Source organism: Bos grunniens, chromosome 13 (assembly GCF_055505025.1).
Source record: "Bos grunniens cultivar Pamir isolate PY7600 chromosome 13, Bosgru_T2T1.0, whole genome shotgun sequence".
In the NCBI taxonomy this organism is placed as follows: Eukaryota; Metazoa; Chordata; class Mammalia; order Artiodactyla; family Bovidae; genus Bos; species Bos grunniens.
The window spans coordinates 10,791,038-10,808,191 of NC_141177.1; the positions used below are offsets into that span (position 1 = coordinate 10,791,038).

At 44.4% G+C, this 17,154-nt stretch overlaps 1 protein-coding gene and 1 long non-coding RNA gene across 3 annotated transcripts in view; one reads left to right on the forward strand and one right to left on the reverse strand.

Annotated features, from left to right (window-relative positions):
- Positions 1-9,257, forward strand: part of LOC147360192 (uncharacterized) — a 29,349-nt gene extending 20,092 nt beyond the window's left edge. The window contains exons 2-3 of the long non-coding RNA XR_015138988.1: positions 3,217-3,267; positions 8,754-9,257. This is a non-coding gene — a long non-coding RNA (uncharacterized LOC147360192). The remainder of the gene's footprint in view (positions 1-3,216; positions 3,268-8,753) is intronic.
- Positions 1-11,940, reverse strand: part of HNF4A (hepatocyte nuclear factor 4 alpha) — a 67,315-nt gene extending 55,375 nt beyond the window's left edge. The window contains exon 1 of one of the 2 annotated variants that reach the window (XM_086331690.1): positions 11,672-11,940. In XM_086331690.1, the coding sequence (XP_086187816.1) occupies positions 11,672-11,720 (49 nt within the window). In that variant the 5' untranslated portion in view covers positions 11,721-11,940. The remainder of the gene's footprint in view (positions 1-11,671) is intronic. The other variant, XM_086331691.1, reaches the window with a different exon arrangement.
- Positions 11,941-17,154: the final 5,214 nt, after the last annotated feature.

The window sequence follows — 17,154 nt, forward strand, 5'->3', positions numbered from 1 at the left end:
TTCTAGAGCCTGGGTCCCCGCACTTCCACCCCACCACCGACAGGCAAGCAACGAGGTTGAGGACACCAGGGAAAACTGTGAACTGGGGCGAAGACCCAGCCAGGGATAGCTGGCTTGAACTGGTCTATTCAGAGCGGGAAACAGAGGCAGGATGAGTTAGCTGCTATATTAATAGAAACTGAGGGGCTAGAGCTGCAGTGTCCAACAGAAATGGAATGTGGACCACAAATTACAAATTGTAATTACATATATACAATAATTATAATTGCAAATTATATGCAAATTATCTCCTTTTAACTTTTGGCTACGTTTTACAAGGAGGAAACTGAGGTTCAGAAGGGTTACATTTTTTCCCAGCACACAGTAGAGACAAAGAACTGGCCCTTTGGGTCATTCCTGGTACTTCTGCTAATAATCAACATTGGTTTTTCACTCTTCCTATTGAGAATTCACTAGGTGCCAGGCTCTGGGCTGACCATTGATACTGTGAGGGAGGTACTGTTTAAGATACCAGATTTAGAGAAAGAAACCAAGGCTCAGAAAGGTGGAGTAGATTACCTAAGATGCCGATGTCAGGCTTGAACCTGGAGGTAGGTTTAATGACAAGACTCTCGCTGTGAACCTGAGAGACCAAGGAGACTTGGTGGTTTTCACCCTGGGGCTGCTTTGAAAGGCCAGGGGACGTGGGGTAGGTAGGCAGCATCCTGCAGCCCCACACTTTAAACCAAAGGCTTCCTGTGTATGATTCCTGCAAACTGGCTTCCAGTAAAATTTTCCTTAAAGAAAGAATGCCGCTGCCTTTTTTTTTTTTTTCTGAAGCTTGAAAACCACCGACCAGCCCACAGTCTCTTATTTACAGGAGAGGAAACCGAGGCCCAGAGGTGGCAAGTATCTGAGGTCCTTCTGCAAGTCAGGACCAGAGCCACGACCAGAACTGGGTTCCGGTGGCCAGGCCCTGCCCGGGAAACTGCCCACAGGGTGTGCCAGGGCCTCCCTCCTGCTCCTCCTGGCTCTGCCCAGGGAAGGGCCAACTGCTCTGTGTCCCACCACCTCCTCTGACTTTTCTCGTGCCTGTTTGGGTAACTTTTTGACCTGTTCCTTCACACAAGCTCTCCCTGAGGCGTGGCTGCCTCTGTTACTTGTCCCAGGGAATCCTGGGGCCTTGGCTGTGTGACGGCCCTGGCTTGGCCAGCCCGATGGCAGACAGTTGTCAAACAGGCGGCTGTCTGGGCGGACAGGGGACTGTTTACCCAGGGCCGGGCCCAGGCAGGGGCTTGCAGCTTCCTGGCCCATCCAGCCCCTCAGCACACTGACTCAGCTGTCCCCTTCTGACTCTTCTCATTCCACAAATATTTATGGAGCGCCTACTGTGTGCCAAGTGCTGTTCTACATGCTGAGGACGTCGCAAGGCAGCCAGATTCCCTGTCTTAATGGAACTTCCATTGTAGTGGAGGAGACAGATGATAAACAGAGCGGTGAATCCACAATTCCAGGGCTGTAGAGGATAACAAGATTGATAATGATGACTGGAGGAGGGGCCATCTGAGATGGGGGTGGTCAAGGAAGGCCACTCTGAGTAGGGGACATTGAGTTACGAACCAAATTGGGGAGTTCCCTGGCCATCCAGTGGTTAAGAATCCACCTTCCAACATAGGGGACGTGGGTTCGATCCTTGGTTGGGAAAATAAGATTTCTCATGCCTCAGGGCAACTAGCCCGTGCGCCATGACAAGAGAAGCCCCCATGGGCTGTAGCTAGAGAAAGTCCAAGTGTCACAACAAAGATCTTGCCCAGCGGGATTGGGGGCAGGGGGAGAAATGCAAGGAGAAGACATCAATTTGGGGAAGATCTGGAGAAAGGGTGTTCCTGGCAGTTGTTGCTGTTGTCATGTAGTGACCAAGTCGTGTCTGACTCTTTGTGACCCCATGGACTGGAGCCTACCAGACTCCTCTGTCCATGGGATTTCTCAGGCAAGAATACTGGAGGGGGTTGCCCATTCCCTTCTGCAGGGGACCTTCCTGACCTGGGGATCGAACCCATGACTCCTGTTTGGCAGATGGATTCTTTACCACTGAGCCACCTGGGAAGCCCAGGCAGAAGGAACAGCAAGTACAAAGGCTCTGGGGCAGGAATGTGCTTGTACGATTGAAGGATCCTAGGAGGGCCCAAGGGGGCTGAAGTGGAGTGAGCAAAAGGGAGGAAGACAGGAGAGGCCGACAGGGCAGATGGCTTTTAGGGGGCCCTTTAGGTGAGTGAAAGCGCTCAGCTTTTCTTTTCAGCCTGACACAAAACAATTAGAAGGTGTTCAGCAGAGATTTTAAATGCAATTGGATCTTGAACTTCTAACTTTAACTCTGCCTTTTCCTTCTGTGGCTTTCGGTCCCAGGACTCTTGTTTTAAAGTACAATTGAGGATGTTTGAAATATTGTTTCATTATTCCCTTTTCCTCTTTAATTTAAAAATTGTTCTGGGACTTCCCTGGCAGTCCAGTGGTTAAGATTCCACGCTTCTACTGCAGGTGGCATGAGTTTGAACCCTCGTTGGGGAACAAAGATCTCACACGCAGCATGGTCCAGCCAAAAAAAAAAATTTTTTTAATTAAATTAAATTTTAAAATAATTTCAAAAAATTTATTAACACAATATAGGTACACAATTGAAAAAAATCAAATATTCTAAAAAAGTATTTGATATTTATAGCAGTAGTTACCCACCCACTCTTTCCTGAACCTGATTCCCACAGCTCAAGGGCAACCCCTTGCAACTATTGGGTTGGCCAAAATGTTCAGATTTTCCTGTAAGATGTTATGGAAAAACCTGAAAAACTTTAGCTCAGTTTTCCCTGCTCCTGGTGTTTTCCTTTGTATTTCTAAATATCGTGGCTATACTTTTTGATTTTTCACTCCCAGATGTTGTGGGTTAATTTGCTAATAGGAAAGATGCTATAAACTGTTTGCCAGTTTGGAGGTAAGTTAATACGCATCGTTTCATTTGCCAGGCCTGGCAAGCTGCAATCCATAGGGTCGCAAAGAGCTGGACACGACTTGGCAACTGAGCAACTACCTCTTATTACTACTATCCACAGCTGATGGAGTCCGTATATGAACAAAGGCCTTTATATGCAATATCTCAGTTAACCTTTATAATAACACTGAAAGGTAGGTGTTGGCCAACTTAATAATGTTACTAACACTTAAATCCACTGGAATTGGTTGCAGTTTGCAGAAGACCCTTGGACCCATACCCTGATTACAGAGCTGCCCTGAGAGGTAAGCAGAAACAGCATTACTAATCTTATTTTTCAGAGGAGGACCTGGAGGCCAGAATGACAAAGGAAATTCTACCTATCACAGTAGGATAGGTAAAATAAAATCCATCTTCCAAACAAGGAAGGACCCTGGGTCCCTGCATGAAAGAGACAAATTCTTCTATCTGACATTTTGGTTTTGTTTATTATACCAGCTGGTGTTGTCTTTACTAATGTAATGCCCAGATTTGAATCCTAGCTCTGCCTCTGATAGTCTGGGTGGGTAGGTTATTTAACCTCTTTGAGCCTTGGTTACCTCTTCTGAGAAATGGGTATGATGACAGTACCTACTCAGTGGGCGGTTGTAAGGATTAAAGGAAGTAATTTTTATAAAGTGTTTAAAACAGTGCCTGGTCCATCCTAAGTACTATACGTGAGATAAAATAATCAACAAGCCCTACTGTATAGCACAGGAATTCTACTCAATACTCTATAATATCCTATTTTATATATATATATACACACACATATAACTGAATTTCTTTGTACTACACCTGAAAATAACACAACATTGTAAGTCAACTGTACTCCAGTATAAGATAAAAATTTTTTAAAAGAGAGAGAAGAAATAAACCAGAGCTAGAGAATGAATAGACCAGGACCCATATCCAGGCCTTCTGATACCAAGTTCGGTATTTCACCCCAAAGCCCCACACATTTTCATTCCTTTTATGATTTTTATTATAATCTGCCCATCACATCTATTTTGTTTATCTATAATTATTTACTTGATAATTTTCTTTCTTTTGAAGATGTACATTAATCTTTTAAATAATATTTTATAGTAGTGCTTTAATATGTTAGTTATACATTTTTCTAACATGCGGTAAAATTAATAAAATTTAAAAGCGTTTGTCCATGTACTACCCAAAATCAGCCCCTGTTCCCTGTGGGGACACTTAAGGAAAAAATATGCTATTTTTAGATCTATAAAGAACATTTGGGAACATTCTGTCCAGTGGCTTTAAACCCTTTTGACCATGACTCTGAGTAACACATTTTACATCACATACTTTATATACAGTGGCAATAAAGGTGGTAGTCAAAACACAGACTCTGGGGTCCGCCTGCCTGGGCTGGAACCTCAATCAACGTCACCTCTTAAGGCATCTGTCACTTTCGCCGAGTGACTCAGCCTCTCTGTGCCTCCATTTACTCATCTATAAAAGGGGAAGGACAGTAAAAGCCCCTCCCTCACAGGGTTATTGTGAAGATAAGGCGTTGATATGTGGAAAGCCCTAGTATGTGATCTATGAATGGTTGGTATTATCACAACCACACACACATATCCATAAGCATGTAGAAAAGAACAGAAGTTTCACACACACAAAATCTCCTATACATGAGAGGCACTAGGCTGTTTTCTGTTCTATTTTACTTCATTTAAAAAAAAGTAGTCATCCTTGTTAAATTTCATTAGTCTATTTGTGATTTATTATTCATGCTCTTTGCTGTGTGAACAATATACTTCAATAAACATATTTTTAAATAGTACATGTTTACTCAGAGAAAAAGAAATGAAAATGAAAGAAATCAGTTAATTATGTGAACATCAAAGATCTGAAATTACTGTATCCTGCACAGCTAGGGTGTATGATTCACTGTCCCTAACAGCATAGATACTGCTGGTCTGTAATTTCTTTTATAAAAATTAAAAAAAAATTATTTTTAATTTTTTTCTGTTTAATATTGAAATAATTCTAATAAACATGAAATATTAGATACATAAAATTCATCTTATAAATACTTTAGGATTTTTAATATCACAGAACAAAAAGGTTTTGTATGATTTTAAAGGGCATATTTTATATTCAAATTCCAAAAATCGTCTGAACATTTCTTTTTTTTAAATTTTTTTTCCTCTTTTTTATTTTTTTTTTTAACTTTTCAATATTGTATTGGTTTTGCCATATATCAACATGAATCCGCCACAGGTATACACGTGTTCCCCTCGAACATTTCTCTCTAAACTACGAATAGATTTGTTCTGCTCATCTGTAATGTCTAATAAAGACTACTGAATTGTACTCTAGGAATTATATATGTGGGGCTTCCCAAGTGGCACAGTGGTGAAGAATCTGCCTGCCAATGCAGGAGACATGAGAGACTTGGGTTCGATCCCTGGGTGGGGAAGATGCCCTGGAGGAGAGGATGGCTACCCACTCCAGGATTCTTGCCTAGAGAGTTCCATGGACAGAGGAGCCTGGCAAGCTACAGTCCACAGAGTCACTAAGAGTCGGATATAACTGAGCATGCATTCCCGAATCTTTTTAGGAACAAGAAAAATAATTCATGGAGAAGGAAATGGCAACCCACTCCAGTATTCTTGCCTGGAAAAATCCATGGACAGAGGAGCCTGGCTGGCTGCAGTCCATGGGGTTACGTGACTGAGCATGTGTGCATGAGGGTGGAGGGTGACGGGTTGGTAGCAATAAACTGGTAGAACTAAAAAAATAATAATAATAATAAATCATGAAACAAGCAGAAAAACCCCAAGATAACTGTGAAGAAAGGGTGGAATTAGCTGCAGTCAAATGTTAGGTAAAATCAGTGCTGTGCATGGCCAGGCTCTGGGTCTGTACATCTGCTGTCCCCCTGCCTCTCTCCTCCCGCTAAACCTTCAGGTTCCAGTTCAGATCTCAGCTCCCTCCTCCAGGGTCAAGAGGCCTCTGACCCCTTCCCCTCTTCCTAGGCCCCCTTGTGCTCCCACAGTGCCCTATTCACACCTGTTACAGCACTTTGTTTTTGATTGCTGCCGGTCCATCTGTTTACCACCACCACCCCCAAACTGGACACTCCCCAAGATCTGAAGCCACACTTTATAGTCTCCTACATTCCCTCAGTGCTGGGCAGAATGCCTTGCATACCATAAGCCTGAGGAGTCGTTTGTTGAAGGAATGAACGAGTGAGCAAGAGCCTTCTGGATGGAGACAGAATGCTCTCTGAGTATCCATATCTTCTCTTTATAAAAGGGGACAAAACAAGGCCATGGTTTCCAAACTCTAGCTGACCCAACACCCAAAATCACTTAAGGACTTAACAAAAATTTAAAGGCTCTTGAAACTCTTTCCAGGAGATTCTGGTTTACCAGGTCTGAAATGGAGCCCCAAGGTGTCAGCTTAAGTAACTTTCCCAGGGGCTTCCCTGGTGGTCCAGTGGTTAGGGCTCCACACTTCCACTGCAGGGGGCATGGGTTCAATCCCTGGTCAGGGAACTAAGATCCCTCTGGCCGCAATGCACGGCAAAGAAAAAGAAAAGAAAGTTTCCCATAAGCAGGAAGATTTGTAAACCACTGAATCAGAGGGGCTGAAATCAAATTGAGGTGGGACAGGAAGATAACATGGGGAAAAAAGCAGGAAGGGAGGGGAGACTATATTTAGGGAATGAAGGGTGGAAACAGCCATGCCTGGTTATCAGATATAGTCCTGTAGCCAGCCAGCAACTGGGGTTCTACCCAACTTTGGGCTCATTAACCATTCAGGGAGACAAAGCATTTTATAGTTTATGATACCTTTTCTTCTTCACGAGTTCATGGAGTCTTCACAACAACCAAAATTCACTTGGTTGATGAAGAAATTGATGATCAGATGGGGGCGAAGTGTCTGGCATCACGCAGCTTTAAGTGGGAGAGCCACTTAACCAAATGTTGTCTCCTCTGACAACAGCCTCTAATCTAGTCTGAGACTGATGCCATTAGTCAAAGGAACTAGGAACTACTGCCCTGAAGGAACCAGTGGACAGTCACCATCGATCTCTTTACTTGCAGATACCGCTATCCCAATACAGCCCACCTCGTCCATCTATATACCCATCTATCTTTTCATCTACCTACTCACCCATCACCTCCTTCATCCATCCATCCATGCACATTTCTAGTTATTTATTCATCTACTTACCATATCCACCCACATATCTCTCCATTCTTTCCATTCATCCACCATACCCATTTACCCATCCATCACATCTATTCATTATTCCATCCATCCACCTGCCCATCTGCCCATATTCCCTGTTATGTATTCATTTGTCCCATTCATTCATCTGTCTCTCCATATCATGCCCATCCATCCATCTGTCCATGCACTAGACCATCACATTGGTTCATCAAAGCATCTACCTATCTACCCATCCAGGTATCCATTTATTCATTTATTTATTCATTCATCCACTTTCTCATTCATTTATTCATTAAGTAAATGTCTATCATAATCTACATGGGGCCCCAGTCCTGTGGTAACCTGGGGTATAACAAGAAGATCAGACAAATACAGACCTGGCCTTCGAGGAGATTTGAGATGCTTTCAAGAATGACAAAGTCCCAAAGGGCCAAAATAAATCATTAAGGAAACTTGCTGAAAGCAAAACAAGGGTAGGAGAATGATGAAGCCAGGAGTGAAGTTAGCACAAAGACATGGCATCTTATCCTCACAGTTGCTAAGGGCAGCCCCAAATCTGGCACTGAGCTAGGTGCTGATACCCAAAACAAATACTACCACACGAGTCACAGTACATTCATCTCTGGCAGATCCGACTCAGCTGCTATTCCTGCTTCCTTGTAACAGTGGTGTTACACGTGCCCAGGATACATTTGGAAATGGCAGGAGACATTTTTGGTTGGCACAACTGACGGGCAGTATGCTACTAGCATCTAGTGGGTTGAAGCCAGGAAAGCTGCTAAACATCCTACAGTGCACAAGCCAGTCTCTTTACAACAAAGAATTACCCAAGCCAAAATATCAGTAGGGTCAAAGCTGAGAAACCCATTACAAGGGAACTCCAATTTGGTTTGCAGCAGCATTGTGTCAGACCCCAAGAAGAGACCATGGTTGGTCTAAGCCTGTGTTGGCTTTCTCATTTCTTTCCACTAGACACTTTCCAGCTTTCTGTGAACTAAGGAAGTCTGTTGGGAGATTTTCGGGAAATTTTTGCTTTGGGGGAAAATCGGGCTTTGAGAAAAACCCCTTCCAGCTTCAGACAGACCCCTTCCAGCTTAAGTGCAGACATGATCTCTGATGCTGTGACAGCCACCTTAGGTCTATAATGGGACAAACCAAAAACCAAAAGCCAACAGCGAGGAAGGCAGGGAAGAGGGAAGGGAGCAGCATGGACCTGGTTGACATTGTTGATCATTGTCCTAGGGCTATTTCTTGGAATCTCCATTAGTTCATTCATCCAACAAATGATTACTTGTGCCTGCATGAGTGCTAAGTCGCTTCAGTCCTGTCCAGCTCTTTGTGACCCCATGGACTGTAGCCTCCAGGCTCCTCTGTCCATGGGATTCTCCAGGCAAGAATACTGGAGTGGGTTGCCATTCCCTTTTCCAGGGATCTTCCTGTCCCAGGGATTGAACCCATGTCTCCTGAGGCTCCTGCATTGCAGGTAGATTCTTAAATGCTGAGCCATCAGGGAAGCCCAACTGAATACTTACTGAGCACTTATTCTGTGCAGGTCACCATGGGAGACAGGCAAGGCTGAACAAAGGACTGAGGTCCATGGCCTCATGGAGTTTACAGTCTAGTTGGGGAGACAAGACGCCACAGTGCACAGTTACTTGATCAGTGATGAGAACTACAGAACAGAATCCAGTGCGCCATGGATGCGTTTCAAGACCAGGGAAGGGTCAAGTTTGCTTAGGACCACCACGCCGAAGACAGTCCATTAAAGACTCTCCTACTGAGACTTCCCTGCTGGTCCAATGGTTAAGAATTCGCTTGCCAATGCCGGGGACATGGGTTCAACCCTTGGTCCAGGTAGATTCCACATACCTCGGAGTAACTAAGCCGCAATGACTGAAGCCTGTGTACCACAACAAAAGAAGCCACCTCAATGAGAAGATTGCACATTGCAATGAAGAGTAGCCCCTGCTTGCTGCAACTAGAGAAAGCCCACACATAGCAAAGAAGACCCAGCATAGCCAAAAATAAATAAATAAAATTAGAAAGAAAAAAAAAAGACTATATTTATCCTACTAAGGTTTAAAAATGTGAGACAGCATTTGGGATAGATTTCATGCTTATTCTGGGTCAGGCGCAATTCTAAGCACTTGTATATTCATTCATACATGTGATCCTAACCTTGCCCTCCATCACCTCTCCCAAGGCTCTGCTGTGAACAACGTTGCTTACTCAGCAACTTACCTTTGTGATTGCAACCTTTAGAGACTATTATCCCCAATGGAGAATTTCAAAAGAAAGAATTTTATTCAAAGTACTTTTTTGTTTTTAAAATCAGTAAGTGCATCTTTCCCAGAGCCTCGAAGCAGACTGCCCTCGTTTATTTTACAAATGAAATGTCTGAGACTCAGAAAAAGGTAGGTTACACAGCTTGGGGGGGAGGAGGGGAGGGAGGCAGATCCAGAATCTAACCCAGATTTATTTTATCTAAAAAGCAAGGTCTTCTCGTCAATGTCACACACACACAAATACACACATCAGCAAATGCCCAGTCATTTCCAGGACAGCAGTGTTGCCTTGTTGATGAACATGAGAGCCCTCCTTTCTCTGCCCAGCCATACCTGTAGCTGAGCCAAGAGGGGTCAGTACAGATGGATGATGTCAGGTCTGGAGTCAGATGATTTTTTTAAAAACAATCCTAAGCATTAGTTTTCTCTTCTATCCTTAGACATAATAGTGTTGTTTACCTGAGACAAGTGTTTTGAAAATTAAGTGCAGTAACAGGAGTAAACAGTAAACCATCCATCCATCCCTCCATCCATCCCTCCATCCATCCATCCATCCCTGTCTGACCAATTGGGAGACGATGAGTCTTCCTCCAGCTACAGGATCAGCCAGATCTCACAATTGTGTTTTAACCTTGGATGAAGCCCCTCAGGCATACCCAGCCCTTTAGCTATGCAATCTCCTCTAGCCACCGCCCCCTGTGAGATAGGTCCTGTTCTCTCCATTTTGCAGGTGAGGAAATAGATTGAAAATTGGGAAGTCACTTGCCCAAGGTCACACAGCCCTATAGGATAGGGTTCCAGGCGGTTTTTTTGGTTTCACAGCCTCAGCTATTTGCACTGCATCTTACACTGCGCCTGGATGCTGGGTCAAAGGGCGAAGATTCCTTTGGACCAGTCAAGAGAACAGTCCCTGATTCCTTGAGGCCATCTTCTCTCCGCTCCTGATGATATCAAGTAACACTAACTGTCCTTAGGATGTGCGAGGAGCTGAGGGCTTAGCGGGAGGGTTCACACTCTCGCCTTCCTTTAGACTTGCAGGCTGTCCCTAAAACACCCTGTATCCACTTCAGAGAGAAGGCAGCCAAGGCCCAGAAATGATGAGCAATTTGTGTAAAGTCACGGAAACAAGAGCCAGGATCTACTGGATTTTCGGAGGCCAAGCTCTGCACATGAGTGTGATTGAATCAGCTTATAAAATTCACCGACTTTTTGAAAATCCAAAATGTGCAAAAAAAGTGAAAACAAACGTTTACCTGAACTTCCTTCCTCCGAAACAAAGCTGTTACCGGTTTGGTTTCTTTGTGTCCTTCCGCTAATTTTCTACGCAAACACACAGGTGTGGGTACATACATATGCGTATATCTGTTCTCAGAAATGTCATATGCTATAGGCTCTTCAGCTTACTTTTTTTTTTTTTTCACGTAATGCACTTGAAGGTCCTTCCCTATCTGTACACAAATCTTTTTTTTTTTTTTTTCAACAACGGGATAATATTCCATCCTAAAGAGGCATCATGTTTTATTTACCCATCCGCTACTGCCCGACATTTGGGGTTACCTCCAATTTTGGAGTTACACGCCGAACATCAAAGCCCCCTGCGCTTCACCGTCAGCGGACACACTCTTCCCTTATCCCGCATCTGAGTTACACACTTACAGCAAAGATGGTTTTCGTTTTCCAGTGCCCCGCTCTGTGCGTCGCTTTCTATGGCTTTCCCTTGCAGAATGATCCAGAGCTGACGGCCCTCGGGTCCAGCCAACTCTTCCCTTGGGTCGTATCCCACCTAGACCTGAAGCCAGCTCGGAGGCCGAGGCCCCGCAAGCCTCTCTGCGGGATTCAGAGTGGGAACGATGCTTCAGCCCCACGTTTAGTGGAATTTCAGAACTACTCCGGGATGCATCCCTAGGAAGGCGGTCTCTCTGGGCGGGCTAAGTGAGCTGATCCCCTTCCCCGGGCTTCCACGAGCCCTCCGAGCGCTTCCCACACTTGGATACGCCAGGCCTCAGTTTAGGAGCTTAGTCAAGAGGTCACTCGCCTCCCGGGGGCTTCCTGCCATTCTGGAGAAGCCCTTAAGGGTCTTGGGGGCCCTAGGAAACACACGGAGGCCATCCCATGCTCTCCCAAACTTAACGGTGGTCCCACCACGTCCAGGCTTCCCTAAGCCCCAGCTACAGACCCCACTCACCATAGGGACTCTCCACCGGAGCCCCGAGGGGCGCGTTCACGCTGACCATGGCGGAGCCCACCCAGCCGGAGACCCGGGGGCATGGAGGAGCCGGGGCCCCAGGCACACAGCAGCAGCCGCGGGAGCCAGTCCACCAGGAAGGCAGTGAGTGCAGCCAGCTGCCACCGCCCGGTTATCTTATTGATTCTTCTAATCACCCAAGGTGGGTGGATACGTTAAAGAGTAACCAGTCACTTAGGGAACCTGCGGCTGGGGACTGTCATTGTTGCCATGGCAACGACAACCTGGCCAGACCAGAGGTCCACTAGGGCCCCAGTCTTGCCCTTTGGGGTTGGGAGGCTCTTGGAGCCAGAATATGGGGGATACCAGCCCCTTCACCCCCAACTTAAGGGAAAGGACTGACCAGGACGGGATGAGGAGGTGAGAGTCCAACCTGGGTTGGGTTTTATGGCTCCAAACAATGGGTGTGGCAAGAAGCCGGAGGGAGGGGTAGAGGAGAAAAGGAGGAAGCTGGGGGGAGTGTATTTATTGAGCACCTACTGGGTGCTGAGAGTTACATACAGGCATTGCCACATTTAAATTAAAATTTAGGATGAGGAAATTGAGGCGAAGGAAGAAGTTACTTGCCCGGAGTCTCCCAGCTGGTACAAAGAGGAGTTAGAATGACAACCCACGATCTCTCCATTATCTAATGTATATTTTTTGAGTGCCTACTGTATACTGAGCTCTGCGCTACACTCCAGTGATATAGAAATGAGCAAAGAGACATCATCCCTGAGCCCATGGAATTATGGACTAATGGAGGAGATGGGCATCAATTAGATAACGTTAAAGATATACTATTCAGGGACTTTCCTGGCGGTCCATTGGTGAAGATGCCACATTCCCAATGCAAGGTGTCTGAGTTCAATCTCAGATCAGGGAACCAGTGCCCACATGCCGTAACTAAGACTCAGCACAGCCAAATAAATAATAACTAAATAAATGTATTTTTAAAAGATATTATTCAAAGATATTATTACAGATGGTGAATGCTAAGAGGAACGGGGAAACATAGGTCTGCCTCCAGGCCTGTGGGGCAGAGGCACTCTGCCTGCTCCTTCCACTGGTCCATGGGTCTCCTTTGCCTCACAAAACGCAATCTCCTGCCCAAATCTGCGTTCCGGTTTCGGAATGCAGAACCATCTTACATCTTAGCTGTCCTACACAGTAGGCTACCATCTGGCTTTTTGGAGATTAGCCCCATTTCTTTTATTACAATGTTGGGGTTCACAGCTTGACTTGGGATCCTGAGCTCAAGGTCTTCATCATATTGGGGGTTCTCAAATGAGAGGCAGGAAAACGTGGGACTTAGGATCAGAAAACCCCAACTCCATCATCATTATCTTGCTGTATGGATTTGGGTACAGTATTTCATTTTCCCATAGTAACACCTACCTCACGTGTTGCTTCACTTCTAAAATAGCTAATTGAGGTCCAGTGGCTAAAATCCATTCTCCCATTACAGGGGTCCTGGGTTCAATCCCTGGACAGGGAACTAGATCCCATATGCAGCAACTAAGAGGTCACATGCTCCAAGTAAAAAATGATCACGCATGCCACAACTAAGACCTGACCCAGCCAAGTAGATAAATACATAAAGACATTTTTGAAAATATTGAATAAATAAATAAAACAGCTAATTGATCTATTTCTCTCTGGCCGCAGTCTCTTTTTTCCAGTATGCTCACTCAGTCACCTCAGTGGGACCTCCCATCCCCTCTTGATGGACACTGGTGTGTATCCAGTCCTTCCTTCCTTCCGTTTCCTCCCTCCCTGCGGCACCTTCCGTCTTCATTTCCCCCTGTCAAGTTTGTAGCCCACAGTCCATCTTAGTTTCTCTCTTACTTCTGTCTCAGGCCCTTTTCTTCTAACCATCTGACAAAAACCCAACCCTGGATGAGCCCATGTATATTGCTTTCTTTATGCTTACACACCAGCCGCTGATCACTGTTGAAAAAATAAAAAATCACGTAGATGGACAGCTGGGGGCCGCCGGAGATTCATAATCACAAGCTTCGATGGGTCCCTCCACACTGCCCGGAACCTCTACCCTGTTTCTCTTCTCCTGGCTTTTCCATTTTCTACCTCTACTTCAGATCTTTTCTCGCCTCAGAAATCGTCTATCTCATTCTCAGGAGGCTGAGGCTTTCCCTTCTTCACAGAGAGAACAGGAGCCTTCAACCCAGACCAGCCTCAAGTCCCTGCAAAAATTCACCTGCATTTGCACTTTGCTCACCTCTCTCCCTCCTGATCCACATGGGTCCACACCCTCCCGCTTCCCACTGCCCAGGAGCCCCACATGACCATGTAAATTCTCTTCTATATTCAACCTCTCCCTCTTTAGGCTTTAAAAATCAACTTCATTGAGGTATAATCTATATATAATAAAATTTTAGGTGTACACTTTTATGATTTTGACAAACGTATATTCTTATGTAACTATAACCTTAATCAAGACACAGAACATTTCCATCACCCCCTAAAGTTCCCTTTTTTTCCTCTGCAATTAATCCCCCCAGCACCTCCCACTCCAGGCAACTGCTGATCTGCTTTGTCACATTACATTAGCAGCAGCAGCAGAAGGGCATTTACTCTTGTATCTGGCTTTTTTGCTCAGTATATTTGTGAGTTTCACCTGTGTCCTGGTACTTTTCTCTTGCTAAGTAGTATTCCATTGAGTAGACATATTGAAATTTGTTCACCCAGTCACTTAGTAATGGGCTTTGGGGTTACCTCCTGTTTGAGACAACTGTGAATTAAGCAGTGATGTACATTCATGGACAAGTCTTCTTTTACACATATGTTTTCATTCCTCTTGGTTAAATTTCTAGGAGAAGAATTGCTGGTTGTTATATATATATATATATATGTTTACTTTATAAGAAATTCCAAACCTATTGTCTATAGTGGTCATACCATTTTTCATTACCACCAGCAGGGTAAGTGAGCTCCCTTTTTACTCCATATCCTTATTACCATTTGTCGCGGTCAATCTTTATTTATTTATTTATTTTGGCCGCACCCCAAATGGTATGTGGGATCTTAGTTCCCTGACCAGGGATTGAACCCACGCTCCTGCACTGGAAGCTCAGAGTCTTAACCACTGAACCACCAGGGAAGTCCCAGCTGTTGTCACTCTTTTTTAATTTAAGCAGGTGATATGAGCTTTCTTTTGCCTTTTGTTTGCTTTACACTAGTTTTATAAGTGAAGCCATTAGTACATTCATGTGTTAAAAATGAAAATTTTATGAACAGCATATAATGAAAAATAAAAGCTTTTCTCTAACCTTACTTCCCACATCTCACTCTACTGAACTTTTTTTTTTTTAAGAGTCAGACACAACTAATCGACTTTCACTTTATTATGTATTTGGCTGCACTGGGTTTGGGTTAGGTCTTAGGTGAGGCATGTGGGATCTAGTTCCCTGACCAGGGATTGAACCCCAGGCCCTCGGCATTGGAAGCGTGGAATCATAACCACTGGACCACCAGGGAAGTCCCTCTATTGAACTTTTAAACAAATTATTGTATATATATCCAGAAATTATACACATAGACACTGCTCTGCACAGAAAAGTGTTCCCCCAAATTCATATGTTGAAGATCTAACCCCCAATGTGATTGTATTTGAAGCCTTTATGGATGTTCAGTTGAGTTCAGTTCAGTCGCTCAGTTGTGTCTGACTCTTTATGACCCCATGGACTGCAGCACGCCAGGCTTCCCTGTCCATCACCAACTCCCGGAGCTTACTCAAACTCATGTCCATCGAGTAGGTGATGTGATCCAACCATCTCATCTTCTGTTGGCCCCTTCTCCTCCGACCTTCAATCTTTCCCAGCATCAGGGTCTTTTCCAATGAGTCAGTTCTTCACATCAGGTGGCCAAAGTATTGGAGTTTCAGCTTCAGCATCAGTCCTTCCAATGAATATTCATGAATGCAATTAAGGTTAAACTAGTGAGGTCCTGATTCAATAGAGTTAATGTCTTTATAAGACGAGACATGAGAGGACTTCCCTGGCAGTCCCGTAGTTAAGACTCTGTGCTTCCAAAGCAGGGGGTGCAGGTGTGATCCCTGGTCGGGGGGCTAAGATCCCACACACTGTGCAGCTTGGCCAAAAAAATTTTTTTTTAAAAAAAGGAGAGACATGAGAGTGTGCCCCTCTCTTCTCCTACCTATGCAGATACAGTGAGAAGGTAGTTGCAAGTCAAGAAGGGAAATCTCACCGGAATCCAACTATACTGGCATCCTGAATTCACACTTCCAGCCTCTAGAACTGGGGAAACTTTTCTCTTGGTTGAGTCACCCAGTCCATGGTATTTTTTTATGGCAACCCAAGCCGATTTGGATATACACACACGTAGATGCACATAAATACATGGGAACATGTGAAACACACCCTCCTGTCACCTCCTCAGTCTCTAAGGGCTGTCTCCACACCAGCATACCCACCTCATTCTTTGAGTGGCTATGTACTGTGTGGATGTCCCATAAATGATTTTTCTAGTCTTCTATTGCTGGACACTTAGGTTGTCTCCAGGCTTTTGTCACTACAGTGAATGTCTTCATAAACTTCAAGTCTCCTGCGTCAGATGTGGGAATTTATCTGTAGGTCAAATTTCTAGAGGCAGAATCCTATCAATTTGTAAATATGCTATGATATGTCTTTTATTAAAAACAAGACAACCTCCCTCTGTAGTTTACTTTCCCATCTCAGTGACAACATCTCCTTCCTTTTGACATTGAACTTTTAAATTAATTAATTTATTTTATTTATTTATTAAATAAATTACTTAATATTTATTTATTTAAATAAATTTATTTATTTGGCTGTGTCAGGTCTTAATTGTGGCATGCAGGATCTTTGATCTTTAGTTGCGGCATGTGGGATCTAGTTCCCTGACCAGGGATCGAACCGAGGCCCCCTGCATTATGACCAGGGAATCTTAGGCATTGAACCACAAAGGAAGTCCCTTGACATTGAACTTTTAAAGCAACTGTCTACACTAGTGCCAGGTACTTTCCCAGATGCTTTCTATGTACTCATTCATTTCATGTTTTGAAGGACCTCATGAGGCAGATACAATTTATGTCCCCATTTACAGGTGAGACTGAGGCGTTAAGATCTTGACTTACCCAAGCACACTTGGCCACTTTGTGTTAAATTTGTACTGAGGCATTCTGGCTTCAGAGTCCAGGCTCTTAACTCTCTTGGCTGGTGAATGTATGAGCAAATGAGCAATCAGATGAGACTGGGGAATGATCTTCAAAGAGCATAAAATATTACGGGGGTTTAAGAACTGTTTCAGATTTCTTGCAGCAAAAGTTCCCAACTTCAAGAGGGGAGGAGAGGGTGAGATGTATGGAAAAAGTAACATGGAAACTTACATTGCTGCTGCTGCTGCTGCTAAGTCGCTTCAGTCGTATCAGACTCTGTGCGACC